Raw genomic sequence first — 22,116 nt, 5'->3', positions numbered from 1 at the left:
TCAATTTTTAACTGTTGAGAACTGAGTGGAACTACAGCTGTGCTATTTTAAATATAAAATTATGCAGTTGTTTACATAATGCTTTCTGAAGAAATCCAGTTGCTTTAGCTCAAACAGTTGTGAGTGGAACATGCTGTAGATGGTGCCAAATATGCTAACTGTTGAAGACAAGTTTTGGATTGTTTAGAAAAGAAAGCAAAAGATATCACCCTTTGTAGGTCACAGAATCTGACAACTAAACAATGATTTGTTTGGTTGTGACAATCTCATTCTTTTGCAGGATGACTTCTTTTATAGTCCAATTAACGTTATTCTAAAAATTACAAAGAAATATTCTGAAATATAGTTCCAGTAGAACAGTATTAAGATGAAGAGAATAGCTTGTGTCATACTACAAAATATTTTGAGATAACGTACTTAGCACAGAAATGAACCTGAGGAAAGTGCTTATTTTCTCAGCGTTAGGGCGAGGAATATGGAGACGGAACAAATGCTCTCTCTTACGTATTTTGAGGAAAATAAATGGTAGAAAAGGAAGCAAACCCCCTCACTTAAGATAAGTCTTGTAACATAAGCTATGTAAAATTAGATCTAATTGTGTGCAGCAAAGCTTTATTCATCCTCTATCTTGATGAGAATTTTGTAACTATATACTTTAGTGGAGGGAGATGAAAGCAAAGCAAACTTGTCTTAAGTGCAGCTATAATTTTGGGTTTCACTACTGAACACTGAAGGGTGGAGGCAAGGTGGTGTATACCTTTAGAAGGTGGAAATACTTCTTGTAACACTTCTCTTCCTAGCATACTGCACCAAGGAAGTATTGAAAAGAAGGTGAATGGTGTCCTGGGCTGCGTTAGGTAAAGCATTGCTAACAAGTCAAGGGAGGTGATCCTTCCCCTCTGCTCAGCACTGGTGAAGTCACACTTGGAGTGCTGGGCTTCTCAGTGCATGAGAGACATGGACCTACTGGAGAGAGCCCAGCGAAGGGCCACAAAGATGATGAGGGGACTGGAGCATCTCTCCAGGAGAGACTGGAGCAGCTTCTCCTGAGGCTGAGAGAGCTGGGGCTGTTCAGCCTGGGGAAGACAAGGTTTGGGGAATTTCATGCATATACACAAATACCTGAAGGGAGGGTGCAAAGAGGACAGAGTAGGCTGTCTTCAGTGGTGCCCAATGACAGGACCAGAGGCAATGGCCACAAACTGAAACACAGGAGGTTCCCTGTGGATATCAGGAAACACATTTTCACTGTGAGGGTGACTGAGCACTGGCATAGGTTGCCCAGGGAAGTGGTGGAGTCCCCATCCTTGGAGATACTCAAAAACCGTCTGGACATGGTCCTAGGCAACCAGCTCTAGGTGGCTCTGCTCAAGCAGGAGGGCTGGACCAAGTTGGCCTCCAGAGGTCCCTTCCCACCTCAACCCCTCTGAGTCTGTGAAAAGTATCTAATCCTCAAAACTATTATTAAAATAGCAACCTAATATGGAAATTATTTTTACAGTGATGCTGTTGATCTGCTGTCAGTGTTGTCTTAAAGTCTGTGTGAAAATAACACTTTTTTAAAAAGATCTTAACTTGCAGCGGTTCTGAATAGGAAACATTAGTACGCAATAGGCTGTCTTATGTCTAGGTAAGATAATGATTCACTTTGACAAATGTTTCATTTTTGACAACAGTACCTTTTCACGCAGTCTTTTTCTAAGAGGAGATGAGTTACTTTGATTAATCCTGGTGCTCAAAGAAAGAGTAAAAACTTCTGAATGAGCATATTCCCCTCCTGCAACTTAATTGCTTGAATATTCAGGAATTAACACAGCATTCTGAAAAACTTTTTCTCAATTTTTCCGTGAAATTGAAGAGCCTATATTTTGTTACTGGTGGAAGGTTCAACAGTGGAAGAACTTGAAGCTGAAGCCTCAGGTTAAATCCTTGGACAGGGATGAATGTGACAGTTTTGTTCTGCAGTAGCTTTCTTTTGAGATGTGGACAGAAACAACTTTTTAATTCCTTTAAAGGGAGAGGGGCAGGATGTATGCCAGTCAGCCTAGTTGAATTAACTAGTGCTTAAAGAACCTCAATGAATCATAGCAATAGGCAGGCAAAGAAAAGGAGTTTATATGGAACTGAGTGACTTTGGTGTGGCGCTTCATTATAACAAAGTTGTCTTTCTATATTAACTTCCATATGGTGAAAGTCACAATGTACTAAAAAAGTCTGAAGCTCTCATATGTGTGTGCTTGCCTTGCCTGGCAGGCTTAATAGGAATGAATAGTTCGTTTTCTTCTCCTGTTAATGGTTGCTCTTACCTTTCTGGAGCCTTTGTCTTTTGGGCTTGAGGTTCTTGTGATTGTGTTCTTCTTGAAATGGAATTTGTATGAAAAATAGTTCAACACCATTAGAAGAGACTGAGAAGTGTTATTTAAAATCAAAACTGCCTTCTGGAAAACACAAGTAACAAATAGTACTTGGGTTTTCTTTTCTTTCTTTCAAGACATTTTCAGACTGGCTTGCTAAAAATCAGATATAGAGCATTTAAGACTAAATGCTTTTGGGTGTGGTAGAAATTTTAATATTAAAACAGTTTAAAAATCCTTTACTGATTACATGCAGGACTTCTATGAGTAATGTTAAGGTAAGAAGCTTGTGCATGTGTAATAAAAGTGACCAAAGTGAAAAATTCATGAAAACAAGTGGTGAAGTGGAGGTGTTTAACCTCGTTCAAGGTACAGCTTACAAGCAGTTGTTAAAGCAAGAGCTGCCCAAGATCAGTGAGAGAAGCTTTGGTTTCTCAGAATCCTGGTTCATGTAAAATATGTTTGCACCTTGAACAAGACTTGACTTTGTAAAAAGCACAGTTGATGTTTGTAGGCTTTGATTGCACTGTGCTTTCAGAATCCTGAACAATGTGTTCAGTTGTAATCTGTTGTCTCCCTTGCGCACACTATATGTTTTTAGTGATCATATCAGCACTGATTTTCATCATTGCAGTCACCTATTCACATTGCAAGTCTGTTGATTGAATGGTTAACTCCTGTACTTGAAGAGGTGGGATACTGATGGCACAAAAGTGCTTTGTTCCAAGTTTAAGCCATATGCTTAACCGTCTTTGATACCAGCCCAGATCTCAGTATCATATTTATCCCCATTCCAACAGACCTTTTGCATTAAAATTATTATGAAAATCTGAGTGTTATAAATAGACATTAACACTGTTTTTATCTATGCCTGGACAAATTTTGTGCAAATCTGAAAGGATCACTTTAGGAAATGTCGTCCTAAACCACTTCCTCTTACAAGGATCAGTGTGGATGTATCAAATGCCAAGAAAAGATGCATAATAGGGATGCTTTTTAAATATTTGTGAGAAACTATTTAACTTCTTTCCATTGCTTAGTCAGGAAGGGAATATGATATATGAATAGTTGAGCTACTATAATCCAGAAATTATTTATTTTGATGTATTCTTATTTCGATGACAGCAAGCAGAAGGATCCCTGAACTTGGGCAAGATTGTTAACTTAGTGTGGGTCTCCCAAAGTGTTAACCTTGTTTTGTAGAAATAAGTGAACTTTGTGTCACTAGAGGCTTCCCTTTTGTGCAAAGAATTGTTGATCACTAACCTTTTAGTGAGAGTTACATTGTGTCGGTGTCAGTTCAGCGTATTTAGGAACATGAGACACTTGGCATCAAAATAAGGAAAGAGCATATAGCAAACAGCTTTCTTCACCTTCAGCTTGGAAAAGCTGAAGGTTTACATATATACATATGTAAATACTTACACATATTGTCCTAGGACATCTGTATGTGCTACAGTTCTGTTTCATATAGTACTACGTACTTGTACTGAGTGGCAAGTTGTATCAGAGAAGCCTGAATGATTGTAGAAAGCTTGCTGTTGCAGTGGAGCACAGATAATGGAAATAATACATGGGGGAATAAAGCATTGAGGGATTGAGCATGTTGTTGGGAGGGTAACGTTTGAAGATACCTGCTGAAGTACCTAAATTTTAACAAAACTTTCTTCAAGTTACTTTTCTAGTAGTGCAGGCTGCTTTTTTTTTTTTTTTACAACTTGCTTTCCACATAAAAACTACTTTACACCATCTATTCATTCTTTTAGATACAAGTATTAAAAGCTGCAGCTTCTGGTGAAGTCAGTGGTAGTATGAAAACTGCAAATGTTGAGAAACTTGAGTTGCAGTAGGTTTACAGTTCTACCATACTGGATAACACTCCAGCTTCTGTTGGTTCTCCTCTGTTCTTACCAAATTTACTCCAGAATATTGATCTTTCTGGTCAAGAATTAGATGAAATGGCATTGAAGTATAATGTAGTAAGCTTCTTGCCCTCTGCCACCAATGTTAAGATTGGCCGTGGAAAAATGTGAGCATAAAGAGCAGCTCCAGTGACCATTTTGAGTCTTAGTCTGTGTCTAGACTACTAAATTAGACGTGGCTGGAAATTTTCCTTGATGCTTAGGTCCAGCTGGCACAAAATGGCCTGTTTATGCTGGTGTACGCTCACCCGGTAAAGCAAAGGCTGCATGCAAACTGTCTATTTGAAGGGATCTCAAATCTTTTCACTGCTGAATAGTGCCTAGAAATTGGCTGGGGGAGAGTCCTGGTTGATGTGGGCCAAAAGCATGCCAGGGAATATTTTAACAAATTACTGGTAGTCTCACTGAGTGATGGAGAATGCTTCCTGACCTTGCCTTGCTTTTCTTGTACTTTTTCTTCCTGTTGGGAGACAGGAAGAAAACGGTCAAAGAAAATAACAAGCAGGAGTAAGGAGAGACACTTTTAAACTTCCTTATCAAAGCAGCGGTACCTCTTAGAGCAGCACTGCCTCACTTAGTCCCATTTATTGCTAGCCCATATCTCTAGAGGAATGTAGGAGAAGCAGGTGGAGTCTAGGAGGAATTGAGAGGGTTTCAGATGTCCTGCTGGCTTACAAGAATTGCATGATTTTGCTGAAAGGTCTCAAAAGATTCTTTTGTTTTAGAAAGAATCTATCAAATGCTATACTAATTTGAGTACTTTTCGTTGGAAAATTTTCATGTTGTGATGATAGCGTGTAATAAAGGGAGGAGTTGTTTCATGAGTACAGTGTGAAAGAATGTTTAAAGGACATAAGTAATTAGCTTATCTAACATTTTGACATTGTACAGGAAGAGAACCATAGGTTTGGTAGACCCTCCCAAGTTAGAAGAAATCCATGAAGATAGTGTTTTGTTTTAATATACAGTTTTTGGTTTGCATTGCTCTTCTGCGAAATGCTTTATTTTACTAAACTTTTTTGTCAACTGCAAACCACTGTCTGCTTAGAGTATTTATTAAGTGGGGAACGAGCACAGGTTTCATAGTCTCTTCTTAAACCTTTCTAAATATCATCCCCAATGCTCTCACTTAGTCTTTTACAGCTTTAGTTTACATGTACAGTTTTGTCTTTTATTTTTGCAGAGGATGACAAATAGCAGCAGCTCCCCTAGCCTTCTCAATGACAGTGCCAAGCAGTACGCAGGCCATGGTAAGTACTTTTAAAGTAATTTGTATAAAAGTATGTTTGGAAATTTAAGAGATTCACTTCAGTAAAGCTGAGACTTAAGGGATTTTTTTTTTCTCTCCTCTGATTTGATTTGAGATGCAGTAGAAATTTTTTTCTTAATAGTAGTGTATTGTGTGATTAGTTGTAATCCAAAGCTGAAGTGCTACTGAACTCATAAATTTTCAGCCTTCTCTTTGCTCCAGTGGGGAAAAACTAAAAAAAAACAAAAAAAACCCACCCCAAAAAAACAACCAGCTAAAAAAAACCCAAAATCATTATTGGTCTTGTCGCTTCAAGTGCAATGCTAGTTTGGATATCCACTGTAAAGCACTGGTAGCTTAAATAAGCATTTACGTTGCTCCACAGTAGTATCCCTTTTTTATTGTGCTTTTCAAGTAAGTTATTGTGTGGAATGAATGTACAGGTTTTTATTATTAAATTTAGGCTGGACAGTTTTTGTGAAATGTATCACATAACTGATGATTTTTAGCAGATATTAAGTTTTGTCCTGTAAACAGTACTCTACATCTTATATTTTTTTCCCCACTATTGGGAACATGGTTTTCAACCAAACAAAATGTCTCCATAGTGCAGGCCAACATACTCACTAAATTACTGTGGAGGGTATATTGAACTTCTGTAATGCACTTTTCAGAACTGCTTTCCAAATTATAACAGGCACTGCAGATTATTTCAGCTATAGCTGTCAAACTGACTTCTTGAAAGGAGAGGATACTACTTCCTTATGGCAAGGACATACATTTAAAATACATTTCTGCTCTGAAAATTGCTGTGTAAATGATGTTCTAGAAATCCATTTGCATGTCTGACCCTGCAGCTAGTCTACTTACTAGGGTTACAATTTTTTAAGTGTGGTAGTAACCACTGTAAAATTAACTTGCTTGAAAGTTGAAATTTGTTGGGTTTTTTCTTACTCCTGGTTCATTTCCAGTAGGTTTTGTGATTAATTCTACTTCTTTTGTCCCACCGAACAATTAGCTATTCAAGGCAGTGGAGGTCTCCAGTTTTAAATGCAGTCAGAGTTTGACTGTGACAGGCCAAATAGTGATGGTGATGCATGCGAAGAAGAGAAACCAGACTGACTTTTGGAAACCAGTTTAAATTCTACTGTGTCTCAGGTCCTTTTCTTGCTCCCCTCCCTAAGCTGTGCTTCACTTGTAGAATTACTCCTTTAAGGAGTATTGATTAATGTTGAAGAAAGTGTTTCATCAAAACACCAGTGCTTACAGCTGGCAGTCATCTGCTAATTTGACAGCTCTGCCCATGCAGTTTGAGAGTTTTAAGTCGCATCTGTGATTGTTACTCAGTTTTTGGTGCTTCAACTCTGGAAGGGATGCATAGGGAGGAATAAAAAGCAATAAAAAGCTGTTAATAGAATGTAGACTTTTGCTACCTTTAGTTCTGATTTAAATTTGTGCAGAACAGTGACAGGACAAGTAAGATCCACATCATTATTTGTAAGACTGTTATGTAGAAGATTACTAATTTCAGGTTAACTGGGGAGGAAGGCTTTGAAATGTTAGATGGACATTAAATAATGTCAACAGCAATTACCTTTACTAACTTCTGCTAACGAGCTCCATTTCAATTGAGCAGTTGCATAGAATCTAATAAATGCTGCATTTTTTAACAGTGTGGTTGCTAAACTTAGTTTTGTCAAAAGGATTCTTTCTGTACAGAAATGTTAAAAAAACGTAAAATTTCTTTTTCATATTAGAGGTATATAACATGCTGTTTTACATTCTTTTTACAGATCCACTAACTTCACCAAATTCATCCTTGTTTAATGACTTTGCTGCCCTCAGCGTGTCTCAAAGGAGGAAGGTAGGCAACAACTAATTCTTAAGTAGCATATTTCTATGTGAACTGACAGGGAAGAAGATCTGGAGTAACTTTAAATGCTATGTGAAATACGGATGATTCATGTAATGTTACTAGATTTATTTTACTATGTCGCTGCAGATATAAATAAGATCTTACTACTTCCTTTTTGCTACACCAGCTCAGGCTGCTGCTGCTATTAAGAAATATTCCAAGCACTTGTAAACTGAAGTTTATAAGAATGCTTTGAATATGAACACTAGGACATAGCCTATTGAATTTGAAAGCAAATGATTGTTACTGTACTGAGGCACAGGACAAGCCACCTGCAAGCCTTCATGGCAACAAGTTCTGAAGACATTAAGAATCATTCCCCCATTTATTTATGCTTGTTGTGAAGTAATTCTTACAGTTCGAAATGCATTTAGTTTTAAAGACACTCTATAATATTATTGGGAAGCTAGGGTTTGGGATTTTTTTCCCCCCTCTAATCTGTATTGAGAAATCTTTCTTTTGCTGAGGGCTAGAAAGCATCTTCAAACACCTTTGACCTGTGCCAACACAGGTTGTGGTGTTTTCCTGTTACACACTTACAAACTCAGTGGCTGGAATAAGAGACAGAAGTCTGGTTACACCAGAGTTCCTTCGCATTTTTGTGAACTGTGGCTTATCAGAAAAGACATTTTGTCCCAACCAGTTATCAGATTTTACTTTCACTGACAACTTTCATGTTTTACTGCTCTTATTAGCCACATGATCCTGAACTTTCCTGTAGTTGATAATGCATTGTCTTGAAAGCATGCTACATCAGCATGCTTGTGACTTTTCATAGAACTTCATTTGTGTGTTGGCAGTTAGGAGCTCTGTATCATTCCTGCAGGTGAATATTGGGCTTAAAGATATAATTACTGTGCTTGGCCCATCAGACTAATGTTCCTTGAAATGAAATTCTGTTGTAGAGTGTTGACTTGCTAATATTATGATGTATCCAAACTACATGGAATCTCTGAATTGCCCTTTTCCTTAATGCCAGTATAGTGCACCAAAGTTGGATGTACACAACTATAAATATATTGTTTATCCACTTACTGAGGATAGTAAGAATGAAAATAAGCATATATTCCTTTTTAAATCAGTCTGCAAGCACTATATATAGGCGTGCAAGTTGAGTGTGTGCTAATGTATATAAACCACATACACAAAAGAAAATGCATCGTACAGAAGTATTACCAGAGGGACCACTGCCTCTAATATTAAAAATTACTTCAAAGTTAATTAAAACAGTAGAAAATGGAAACAAACCAATCAATGTTTGAGTGTAAAGCTCAAATAACTCAAAGCTCAAATGCTGATGTAGTGTCTTTTCTGACTTGATCCTTTTTTTCCCCAAGAAAAAATGAGCAAATTAAGCCACTTGCTGCTAAAATGGTATCAAGAGAAAGATTTATCTGTGAAACTGATTGACTTGGATTTTATCTAATTAATATTTCAGACATAACTGGCATTAATTGAAAGAGGTTTGTGTTTTGCTTTCCATATTAATAATTTATTGTTTATTATGACTGCTATTTTGTAATGCATGTTTGTATAAAAGGTTGTTAAATAATACTAGTAAAGGGGAAGTTTTCATCTAATATTACTTGAGCTGTCTAAAATCTAGGCATCCAGGCTCCCTCTATAGTCAATAGAGAGAGATGGGCAGCTTAAAGGAACATTCAACTAGCATTGAGAAAAGTATTTTGGAAAAGACTGGATGTCAGCGACTGCTTTAAGTGGATAAAAATTGATGGTTAAAGTTACGAGAAATTCATCACACTTTTGTGACTGACTGATTTTTACTACCAGACAATAAATTGCAAATAGTTGTGGATGTAGTTTCTTAATATTTTTAGTATTTTTTGAGTACAATATTTAAATTGTATTAAGTGATTTCCTCAAAAGCACTAAATGCTGAGTGCCAGGTATTTAAAAACGTGTGTGACTTCCCCCCACCCCAGTAACTGGGGTTCATTTAGAGCTTGAGCAATGTGATTTATCAGGCCAGTGCTCCACGCCTGCTGTAACAGTAGATAGATAGCCTTCTAGAAGTGCATGCTTCTGTTCATTGACTCTAAAGGGAGCCTTGGTGACTAACTCAAACGTAGAAGTTTACAACATCTACTATTTGGGAAAAAAAAAAAAACAAAAAACTTTCCATTTTCTTGCTAAGAGCCCAGGGCTAAAGTTTTGTTTGTTCTGAACTAGCTGGCAAAACCAGCATTTCCTTCGTTTATCACTGACTTGGAGGACAGATATAATACAGTCTTGGTAAGTGAATAAAGAGCAATCGCTTTCCTTTACAAATTAGAATTGTGATGTTTTAAATATTTAGAACTATTAAGTTATTTGCAACTATATAAAAACTGCATGTTTGTGTTGTGTAAAACCGTGAATAGTTTCTGTAAAAGCATGTAATATGTAGCTGTATTAAGCAAGGAAGTTAAGTTTATTAATCTTTATTGTCTCTGGATATTGCTGATCATGTTATCCTGGCAGCCCTTTAACAATGGGCAAGCCATATGGATGTAAATATTTGATATCAATAAAATATTAAAGATAAGACTTAATCGTAATTCTGAATATCCTTGCTTTTTAATTAGACAGCTTTTTTGAAACTAGTTAGTGTGACTGTGCTGTTCAAGTTGCTTATGATTATTTTGATGTTTAAAGACATTCTACTTTTTGTTTAAAAAGTAAACATAGTCCTTGCATTTTTATGAACATTCTCGAGGTTATTTTCTCTGTTTAGAAATTATTAAACTGCATTTCAATTTTAGATTTCAGGAAAGCTAAGATTACTATTTAAAGACATTTTTATAGGATACTTAAAATGAAATCAAAGGAGCTAAGTATTTCTGTAGATGGAGCCTTGATGGAGGTTCTGTCAACTGTAAAACCTTCTGGATTTACTGTCCGGTTGTTGTAACTCCACATGCAGTAAGACACGCAACCTTAAAGTGAATTTCCTATAAGAGATTTTCAGGTAAGTATTAATTTACAATGCACAAATAGGATTTGTGAAGCATGGAACAAAAGCTAGAGTTAGTAATGGACTAACCCTCTTTCCTGAGAATAATGATGTCACACTTATTTTATTTTTTTCTTCAAATACATGTTATGCTTGTTAAAAATAGGGTGGCATTCTGAACTTGAACTTCTTGGGTGTTTTTCCTAAACTGGCTTTAGCCATTATCTAGAAAAATGCTCCTCTCTAAACCCTGAAATGATCTGGCTGGAAAACTCCTTGCTTTCATTTTGGTGGTTCTGGTAAACAGTTCATAAAAACGTGTAACATAACTGATCAGAATCTGTTGCCAAGGGAATGACAGCTTAATGCACTAAAAAGAAAATCTATGATGAAACTTTTGTTTAAATTTGTTCTGAGACTGTTGCCACCAACCCAGGCTAAAGGGCTCCCCTACTTGTCACTGGTCAGCCTTACAGGATAGTGAAAAGCATTGCTTTTACGTTTTACTTTGTTTTTTCATACCTTCAATCCTCATGAAAACTGAACTCTTCTGAAAAGTTCCTAACATTGGTTTATTTCCATTTCATTTTTTTAATTGTTCAGTCACACGTAGAGGAGGACCATTAAGGTGAGAACCACTGTTAGTCCACAGGCTGCAAGGAGTGAATCAACTGCTGTAGTGAACAACTTTCAATACAATTTTAATGCTATTTTGTATGTATTTTGAAGAAACTTTTTTTTATAACTCCTTCCATTGGTTTTAGGTGACTAAAAGCCAGGACCGAAAGACTCTAAACTAGATTAGAATGGAAAGTACAGGAGAGATTATTTGGACTGGAGTTCACCCAGAACAGGATGCTGCTCTTTAGTGCTCTCTATGGAGATCTACAGCAAATGAGACTGGACAGCAGCCTCCTTTAATTCATATACTTTGATCAGCAGTAATAAATGTGCAGAGAAAATAATTTTGAAACAAAAGATGGCCTGTAAGCCTAGTCTGCATAAATGCAAGCTTTTTAATAAGTACAAGGAGAGTTTCTCCTCTCATGTTAAGAGAGAACAATAGAGCTAACTTCAGGTCCAGTGGGAACCAAATTCTTAAGACCTAAACTATTGCTAGTTTATTTTTGAGTGTCCTGTCCTCCATCTAGTTTTGTTACCTGTTGGGAAGCTATATGTCTCTCCAGCTTCCTGTCTCCAGCTCTGTCTTGACACCTTTGATATCTGATCTTTATATTGTTCAGTGGTGTTCATTGAAAAGCCATGTGTGCCATGTTTGGTCTTGCTGTATTTACCTTTAATGAAAACGTGCTGAGACAGTTGTTTGATGTTTCATAGTCTCCTGAATACTATCTCAGAAGCATGAATCATGTTCTGAGAAGTTGAGGGGTCATTACTACATACCACGTCATGTCACTGTGTTGTAAACTGCAGAATTATGGCTGCACAAACTTTATAATGTACCTGGGCTAAATTTATATTTCAAATCTGAAATTCTCCTTCTGGGATTATACGCCCCTACTGCAATACTAAAACATTACAGTCTGTAAGTGATGCAAAAAAATTGTTGCAGAATATATAAAGACAGACTACGCTTCTAGAGAAAACTAATAAATGTTTCCAGGTATTATGATGTTTACCTCAGTCTAAAATGTGTTTTAAGGGAATGATATGATCTAACCTGTTTTACATTTTTCTTTGGAATAGTTAGTTATTGGAATTGTTCCTTGGTTGTGTGCTTTTGCTGTCTTAATGATTACTACATAGTATGATATATTTCATTTTTGAGTGTGACATGAGAGAATATATTATCCATTTTTGTGTATGGATTAGTGATCATTGTGTTATGTAAGAAATCAAATTATTAAAGCACTTCCTTTTAGAAATATGTAACATTTTTACATTGATGAGCAGGCAGCATATTTTTGTTGCCTCATCCTATTGTCTATTTGAAGGAAAAGAGCAGAATAAGATGACTGCATAGCACACTTACTTCAAAATTGTATTAAAAAGACCTTTGCTTGTTTTGGTTTTGTATCTAAGCAGGTCAGATATATGTTATGACCTACAGACATGTAAAACTTTAAATGCTACTCTCACTCCCCATTTTTAAAGCACAACTTTTCAGTTAGCCACCTAGACTTTGTCAGGTGCAGTTTACAAGCTGAAGCAGTTAACTACAAATGTATCTTTAATGTGCAAGATGCTTTTGCTTATATTTACAAGCTTTATTTGATTCTTTCTATGCCAAGGTGTATGTAGGCTTTAAGAGTGATTTGCAGTAAAATAATTGAAAGATTTTTTTAAACTTTTGCACACATTTGTTGAAGTCACTATACAAATATTTAAAGCAGCTAGAAAATATACCATTTTTGAGAAATCACATGCTTAGTAAAGACCAGAGTAAAAGTTGCATCAGTCTTTAGTCCTCTTTTACCTATATTTTTGGTTCTTAACTGTGCATCATTTTTTCACTATTTTTGTAAGTAGTATAAAAACTTCTGGCCTATTAGAAAAGAGACCGTTAAACATTAAAAAACCTGTAGTTTGCTCACTGTGTGCTCCTTTAACAACGGAGTTTTTGAAAGTACATCTTGTGGTGGTACTCTGGCAAGTCTTCACTACATGGTTAGAACTATTGGCTTTAACGATTGGAAAAAGCCTGCTTTTCCACCAGCTTATTTCAATTCAGCAGGTGGTATTAGTCTCTTAGTAAAGAACTTTGTCAGTGTAACTACATCTGTGCTAGATTTCAGCTGTTGTGGTAATTCATATCTCATCCAACCTAACTAGGCTGCAAAATTGGTGAGAAAAGATTTGACTTAAAGATATGTAAGTTTTCCTTAGCTCTTTCTGAACTCTTCAAGATTTTCATGTCTTCAGCCTATATACTTATGAAATACACTTTTTAGTTTGTATACCTGAAAAGTTTTCCTTAGCTGTGGTTTAAAACACATGATGTAATGCCTGACTTGTTGCAGCTTTCACTCTAAAATTTGATTGAACCAAGAATTTTTTTTTTTTGCAGTGATCAAATACGTTGCTCTGGAATAAGACCTATTTCCATGCCAAATTTGCACACTTTAGGTTTTTTTGGGTACAAGAATCTCTTTTGTTTGTCTATGTATGATACTTTTCAACTAGTGAAAGTTTTATCCCCAGCCAAACCCAGGGTTTCATGAACAATTTAAAAAAAGGGTTCCAGATGGAAGGGTGGCTAGTCTGTAAGTGCATATAATCTCAATGTGTAACATTATAAACTTTAAAATTATAAACATATAAACATTCTAAATGTTAGCATACTCTTCCTTTTTTCATAAAAAAAGAAAAAAACCCACCCAACAACAAACACCAACCAAACACACGATTTTTTTTTTAACCTGTTGACCAGGCTCCTATTTAATTTTTTGTGGATATCAAAGTCACAAAATTGGTTGCAACCTTCAGAAGTTGAGATACAGAAAATATCGTCTGCCTCTCTGCCAGTGAGAGGTTGTAATGAAAGGGGAAGAGGATGGAGTATCTTGGTTAGCAAAAAACCCAGGCCACATGAACGGGTTTGTAGCTCTATTGGCCGCAAAGCTTAACAAGTAATGACAAGACAACTTCCCTTTTTCATATTACCAGCTTGCAAATCTGTTAGGATACTCCTGGTGATTATACCTAATGGTCAGATGTAACACCTTGTAGAACTTATTTCTAAATCCAGTTATGCAGTTGTATTCACAATTAAGATACTTCTTAGCTGATTGTGCCTGTATAGGGATTCTGCCCGCACTATTGTGCTTTTCCTCAGTAACATATTGAAGTTCATGTCCATAGCTGGGTGATTCAAGTACTGTCTTATTCCAGCTAATCGGTTATGGCTGTTGGGTGAAAAGAACAATGGTGATACCAGTGGCTTGTAGTTAGCTTTTAGTTTTCAAGCTTTAACCTCTTTTTCTAATGGTTTCTTTGCCATTAATTTCTGTTAAAAAAACTGAAGTCTTACAAAACAAGTCAATGTTGAAACTTAAAATTCCGTATATTGCTTAATTTTGTTATAAGTAGTACAAGGAAAATATGATATTGTATACCTGATCTTTCCTGTCTGACAAGTAATATTTATTTTTATCTGTTTGTACATGCAGATACAGTCAACTCACTGTACAACAGATGAGCCCTAGCTAATGCTACTATGATACCTTTTAGCTATGGTAAATTAAAGTAATACTGCTTAATTTAGCCTGTGATGGGGAAGGCTTAAGACCACTTTATTACTTCAGTATATGCACATAGACAGCATTACTGTAGCTCAGATTATTTGCAATACTTTAAAACACAATACCCTGCTCATGTGTTTGTATGCCAAACTTAATTGTGCATTTTTTGGTACAGAAAATGTCTTGTAAATCTAAAATTCAAAGCCCACCAGAGGTAAGTGCATTTTAAGGAACAGAAGTGTAATTTGGGACACAAGTGATCCTGAAAAAATCCAATTGCAGGTCTTCAGCGGAAGAAAACTTTGGAATTGTGTAGCTTGATTTGCCAGCTTATCCAGACTTAAAGATTACATGGAAGTTATTAGACAGGAGGAGTCTTTACAGTTTGAATCTTTGTACACCTTTTCTTGTTTAGATTTATTCCTCTAGGATAGCCTTAGAACATCTTACACAAATGGTATGTCCAACCCTGAATTGGAAAGAGGACGTGTGGCATTGCCCACTGTCCATGAAACAGGAGGAACTAGGGGCAAAGACACTGTTACAGCAAATAGTCGGAAGAAAATAGACTTGCTAAACATGTTCCCAAACATCTTGTTGAACGAATGGGGAGCAAGTAATAAAGCTGACTTGAGGAATATTTTCTAGCGTGGGCTAATTAAATTACTCATCTGTAGTAGTGTTCTGATGTGAAGATGCTACTCAGGAAGGACCTTCTCGTTTTTAGCATGGATTTCTTTTGTTCAAGTGTAATGTTTCTCAGACTTTGGGGGTTTATATTCCATAATGTAATACCTTCCCTCTAATTGTGCCAACCAATAGCTTCCTATCATTAATTGCTGGCAGCAGCTTGGTTCTACAGGGCAGGGGTTATAATTATTAGCTACGGTTGAAAATGCTTACCCTGCGCACCCTGGGGAGCCAAGCTGTTGCTAGCAATTAAAGGTAGTTAGCTGTTCCCTGCCTCATGTAAACATTTGCAGCCCGTAATTACTACTGCTTCTCACTTCTTTGCCCTGGAGGAACTGAACTCTTCCAGTAATGCTTTGTAATAATTTGGGTTTGTTGGTTGTTTTTTTTTTCTCTTAGATTTCATTTTAATTATTGTAGTTTAACCTTATTTTTCCATTTAAAAATAGTTGTGATGTTTTTGACCTTTCACAACTCGTTTGGAACTTGTAACCATATTGGAAGTTGCAACCTAGTTTGAGAAATACTTGCTAAAGGATTATGAAGTATTTAAATGCTTTAGCCACCTTCCCCGCCCCCTCTCAAAAAAAAGTTCAGTATGTTGAACTATCCTTTGGTCTGTATGGCTGAACAGGTTTTTTTACCTCACAGAAAGACTTCAGGGAAGGCAAAAATGCAATTGCTTTTGTCATCATTCAAGATAATTTGTCCCCATGCCAAGAAATGGGGTTTGTTTGTCCACACTGTCATGCCTCTGTTTTAGGTAGATATATTAGTTCAGTTCAGAAATGATAAGTGGATGCTGAGTTCTTGCTTGTTTCTGCATTATTGTCTCTGTTGCTTTATTTGCTGCTCTGTGTAGAGGGCAGGGATGTAGCAAAGTTGATATGCTTACTCAAACTGCTCAGTCTATTTGATCTTTCCTTTCTATTGAATTTCTCCTCTTGACAGACAGTTTTTTCTGTGTTTTCTGGTCTCCTGTAAACTCAGATTAGATTTCTGAATCAAATACCATTTTGCTCATTGAAAACAAGTGTAATTTAGAATTATTTTGATGCAAATAAACTGAAATTTATTTCCAAATGTTAATATTGTATTGTTCATCTTCTAATGTCTATCAGAACAATGAAATCGTGGCCTAGTAATCTCCTGGTTATGTTTTATAGTAGATAACGAAAGTAAATTTTTCCTTTAGTCTCACCCACTTTTTAGTTTAATTTTTTTGTACCGGTAGGCCAAGAACTACTGGTATATGAACTCATATTGTCTCTGTGTTGCTTTATGGCATTGAATTGAATGTTGTTCCTCTTCCCTGCCCCCCAGTATGGTCCTTCATAAAGCCTAAAATACAGTTTCATTCTGTTGCCTGAAATCTGAATCCCATTGTAACTGAAATAGCCTCTCTTCACATTGGCTCAGTTCCTCTTTAGTTTTGGCTCCCCTTTTCAAAATATTTATAGATCACCCTTTATTATGGAGGATTAAAAGAACCCTTGATGAATAGGAATGTGTTTGGACACTGGGTTGTAGTCCAGTATTCTGAGGCAGACTGTGCCCCTGTGCTTGGTAGAACATGGAGAGAGATGGGGAAGCTGCTGAGGAAACTGTTACTCTTCATTATGCTATTATTTCCAATAGCCAGGCTAAGAAAAACACATACTGCATTGAAACCCTGCCCTGAAGTCCAATGTTAATTGTATGTGTGGCTTCTCACACCTTACAGCTTTGTAGTTTGATATTAGTAGTCCTTCTGAATTACTAAGATGGTAGGTTGTCCGATAGTTGAGTGATTCTCCCAATAAATAACAAATATTTAGATGTACTGTGGTCAAGTTTGCATTTGAACTATAGGAGAACTTTCTGCCTACCTATCACACAGTTTACCAAATTTCTAATTGGTACAGCAAAATTCAGTCTTGTTTATTGTTACTGAAGTTGGTTAACTTGCTCTTCATGGAGTTTATTGCCTTTGTAGTTCATAGTCAATGTTGGTATCCTTGGTTTTTTTGTTGTTGTTGTGATGGTTTTTTTGTTTTAGGCAAATGAGCTACTAGTGACTCTTCTCAATTTTAATTCTTTCCAAAGCTTTCAGCCTAAAAGTTTTCAGGGAAGTAGACAAGGGAATCTGTTTAGGTTTTGGTTTTTGCAGCCATTTTATTGTAGTTTCGTTCTGTGTTTTACAAATTGTTTGTGTGTGAGTAGGGAGTCTTCTCCAATTAGATTCTTGCCTTGTTTCCTGAGGAACAATTTTTAAAATGCATATCAAGGTATACATTGCTAAGATTTCTAAGGTACCAGATGAAGTAAATATCTGAATAAAGGTAAGTTAAGTTTTGATTAATTAAAAAGTGGTCTATGTCCAGATGATGATAGTTGCATTTTCACATCAAAAAACCACAGCAAAAGAAAAACAGACCAGCCCCTGCAATTTGGTCCAATTGTTGGTGTAATTGGTATAAAAGGTCCTGGTCTAAATAGGTGCATTCATGATGAAATACTTCTTTTGCTGGTATTTACCATCTAGGTAGGTACATGTTGGTTTGAGAGCACAGAGAAATTTGGAGAACTTCTGTACTTTACCTATTTGAAAGTCTTTAACAGATTTTTTTTTCCCCCCTCCAATGTTTTTTTTTTTTAATTTAATGTTCATATCATGCTTTATAAATAGCTTAACTTGTAGAGAACATTACTGATGTAATAGAAATGTCACTTCTGTTGAGGCACAAGTACCCTCCTGCATGTTCACTTCTTCAAGCATGTTTTATTTTCTCAAATTTAAGTCAGTTTCCAATGCTTTTATCATGGTAATTCTTGTCTGTCTTCACTTAAGACAGCAGCTGAAGTTAGTCCTTTGAATATTAACTTGAGCAGAAATGTTTTTCTCATTGAGTTCTGCTGCAATTGACTATGCAGTTCTGTCTGACTTTTAAAAGCAAGTCTTCAGCAGATGAGTCTTGGCAAATTAGAACTTCAAAAGAAGCATAGAAAAGCCAATGTTAATTTCTTGTTTGATTAGAAATCTCAAGGGAAGTGTTAGAGTTCAGTATTATGATGTGATTGAAGGTATCTATTTGAGAAATATGGAATTTTTTTTTAATTTTTTATAGAATTCCCCAATTTATACTCTCATTTCAGTGGCTGACTTGTGATGGGAAGTTTTGCTTACAAATAATTAGTAGTCCCTGAAGTTTATTTTCATTTTTTAAAGATTTGTTTATTATAACCACATAGTCAGGATTGAAAGGAAACAGTCTCAGATAAATTTTACTTGCAAATTGTTTCCTATTCCACCAATCCAGAAATCATATCACAGTGTAATACCTATTTTAGTGTAGCTTTAGATGAGGGTTGTTAGGAGTGGCCTGGTTTCTCTCCTTCTTTTTCGTAGCCCAGGAAGTATCGACTGGGGATGCTGGATGAGAGGATAGTTCCGGTGGGATCAAAAGCAAGAAAATCAAAGAACCCTATCGGCTGTCTGGCTGACAGGTGTAAAACAGGAGTACCCATCAATATGGTTTGGTGGAACAGAGTCACAGAAAACAATTTACAGGTAAAATTATTTTTTACTAGTCACTTTTTCAGTATTTTGGATGCTTTATTTTAAATTTTGCAAAATGTTAGAAGCAGTTACTTCAAATATGGATTGAGATTGGATCAAATATTTATTTTGCAAAGTAGGCATAGTGGCCCTCCAGGAGAGTGACTCGGAGATGTTTTATTCTCTTCACCTGCTGCTGTGCTATGTACTCTGCTTGATTATGTTATAATCTGTGGAGGAGGAGCAAAAGTAATCATTAAATGTATGTTAAAAGCAAACAAACACAACCTTAGAATTTAATTTTCATGTGAGGAAGGTTTCTATTGGTACAATTAATGATCTTCATTAAAATGATTGATACTTAATGCCAATAAAAAAATCCCTGAGTACAGAATTTGAAGATGTAACCACTATGATCAGAAAGTGTAAATTCTTAATTTTTATGTTGGGATAGTTTATATTTCTCAATTTGTGTGTTAAACTTCATTGTTACTTTATTTCTGAATTTTCTTCAACCCCTTAAGAGGGGACTGGTACAGCTGGATTTGACAATATCTCATACAGAAGTAGCAGGTTATTCTTGGGATGATAATGAAGGATAATTCTAGTCTGGGAGGAATCTGCTTGATGTCCCTTAAGATCGGGTTTAGACGGAAATTATTATAGTGGTCAAAATTACAACACTGCTGCTGTTACTGTTTTGCACTCGTGTGGTGCTTTTGATTCTTTAGAGACCGTTACTTTAGTCTTTCTGTGAGGGTTATGTTCTTTTTGATGTCTTCTAAGTGAGAGAAATGGGTAAATTGACAATAGACATATAACTAGAATTTGTGGCACCTTAAGATTTTCTTTCAGTTCACTAAAGTTCTGCCACGTAAGAGCCAACGTGAAGGCCATAACAGACCTTTCCATACCAGTACTAACTAGTGTTGCACTACTTGATGTTTGGACATCTTTGCATTACTGAGATTGGAAGTCATGGGCAGCATGATGCAAGCGAACTGATGCTACGTTGCATAGGGGCATTTGGGCTTAAGTCTGTCTTGGCCCTTTTGCTGCAGGGGAAGCAGCAAAGCCACTGGGGCAGTAAAGGTGAAGCATAAAGGAAACATTTGTAGAAGGACCAGGCATGGTTGCAGAGGAGTGGTTGGAGCCAGTGAAGCACTACTTTTCTAAAGGGAGAGAAGACTGACGGATTGAATTTATTGTGTGTATCTAATGGGAGTGCAAACCTTAATTAGTAGGCAGTTGCTTTGAGAAGAAAGAAACAGAAAATTGGTCTTCAAATTTCACGTGGATGTTAAAGGGCAGGAAAAGCCCCGTTTGTAGTCATGTCCTCCATTGTTTTCTCTGCTGTTCTGTGTCACAGCAAGGTTTGTCATTGATCTACTCCACTTAGAGTAGAGCAGAAAAACTTAATGTTTCTGGAGGCTAGAGAGCTAGTAGTCTGAGACTTGGAGCTTCTGGCCAGGAGCAATTGTCTTTTCAGTACCTATGCCCTCCAAATTGTGTTGACACTGTGGCAATGAGAAGCTCAAGGTCCCCTCAAGGTTAGCAGCAATAGCTTGGGATTGGCTGCAGAGCATGTGGCTTTTTGAAGGGTGCAATTCCAAGTTCCTTTATTGTGCCAGAATCCCAGCTACATAATTGACTTAAACTGTGTACAGCATAAGATTTTGTATTATATGATACAATTGCATAGCTTCCCGTGGAGACATGGGACTTTAGAAAAGCATGTATATGCATATCTGGTGGCAATAAGAACAGAAAGATGTTCCAGATGTGGGAAGTAGGAGAAGAAGGGGGAGGGATTGCAGAGAACAGTGGAGTCTGGCAAGAGTGAATGGGCAAAGGTGTAAAAACAGGCTGCAGAGGAGATCATGAGGATATATAAAATTCTACATAGATGAGAAACCGAATTTTATCTTGATGCTTTCATTCTGATAATTGTAAATCTTTGTATTCTAGCGTGAACGTTTTCTAAGTTAGAGCTAAAACAAAGCTCAAACTGCTAAAAATTGGAAATTTTAATTATAAAAGCACAAAAAATGGCTGGAGAAGTTTGGTACATGAAACTACTTAAAAACGGGTAGTTTCATGCTGAGATTTCAGATTGACCTTGTTTTTCTACTTCAGTATTTATATAATCCACAGATAGCATTGATCTTCAGTATTTTGAAATACAGGCTGTTTAGAGATTTTTGCAGGTGTGAATATAGGTTATACAAACTAAATTTTGGCTGATGGTGAGTGATAAGCAATAAGTAGAAAGGTTAAATTATGATGGAGGCACATCTGTTTGAGGGTATCTTTTTTTGTTGTTTTGTTTATGTTTGAAGATGAGAAAGCAGAATTACATCTCAAAATTGCTGAGGGCTTGCAGTGCTGGGCAGGTGTTGAAGCTCATGTGTCTATTTGTCCAGTCCTCCAAATGTATGGTTTAAGATGTGGGAATACACTATTTCATGGTGCAATGTTTAGAGATTTTTGTCCAAAAAGTGGCTGTTTTAAAAAAGCAAGGTAGTTTACAACATGCATTGTAAAACAGTGTAACTGTTTCTCATGCATGGCTATGAATTTATAATCCAGATCTATTTACTTTAAATACTGTGTTACACTTACATGATTAAAAGTGGAGTCCACAAAGTGAATTGTATTCTGTGTTGTGCATTAAAAAAGCAAAAAAAAACCCCAAATCAAAGTTTGTTCTTCAGCGGTATGTCCTACCCTACGATAGGAAATATCCTGAGCTACTACGCCACCGCGTTATACGTATTATATATAATAGCAAATGGCAATTCTGCTGAAAATAGTATGAATAGATACATTTTTTTGTTATACAGATCAGTTCTTAAGCACCATGAATAACTGATTTTTTTGGTTTTCTTGAACAAAAAAAATTCATAGAAATTAATTTTTCAAGTATTTTGCATCCAGAACACAGACTTTTAAAACTTTACAATTTTTACAGTACTTTGAAGTATTTTGTTAAAGAAATGCGGAAATATTCTGAGTCTTTAAAAGTTTACTTTTTAGTGAGATCTACTTGCTAAAATGTAACAAAACTTTGCTAGTAGTTTTATTTGTCTGAGCCTGTGTTCTGGTTTAAAAAAAAGTCTGTAGCCAACAAATTTTACCCAGTTTTAATGAAATTGTCTCTAACTCTTCTGAAAGAGCAGTAGAGCAATATGGCTAATAATCTTGATGAACTGAAATTTATTAGAGCTTATTGTACAGATGATGTGACAACTTCTCACAGTAATTGCAATAAGGAAGCATGTTGCACAAATTCA

The 22,116-nt window shown here is 36.3% G+C and overlaps 1 protein-coding gene across 1 annotated transcript in view; it reads left to right on the top strand.

Annotated features, from left to right (window-relative positions):
* Positions 1–22,116, top strand: part of PAN3 (PAN3 poly(A) specific ribonuclease subunit) — a 78,019-nt gene that overhangs the window by 12,018 nt on the left and 43,885 nt on the right. The window contains exons 3-6 of the mRNA XM_009327749.1: positions 5,460–5,526; positions 7,319–7,389; positions 9,631–9,693; positions 18,674–18,835. Coding sequence (XP_009326024.1) covers positions 5,460–5,526; positions 7,319–7,389; positions 9,631–9,693; positions 18,674–18,835 — 363 coding nt within the window. The remainder of the gene's footprint in view (positions 1–5,459; positions 5,527–7,318; positions 7,390–9,630; positions 9,694–18,673; positions 18,836–22,116) is intronic.

Source organism: Pygoscelis adeliae, unplaced genomic scaffold (assembly GCF_000699105.1).
Source record: "Pygoscelis adeliae isolate BGI_AS28 unplaced genomic scaffold, ASM69910v1 Scaffold14, whole genome shotgun sequence".
NCBI classification, from domain to species: domain Eukaryota; kingdom Metazoa; phylum Chordata; class Aves; order Sphenisciformes; family Spheniscidae; genus Pygoscelis; species Pygoscelis adeliae.
Note: the sequence above shows the minus strand (reverse complement) of the source record. Positions and strands in the feature narration are given on the sequence as shown.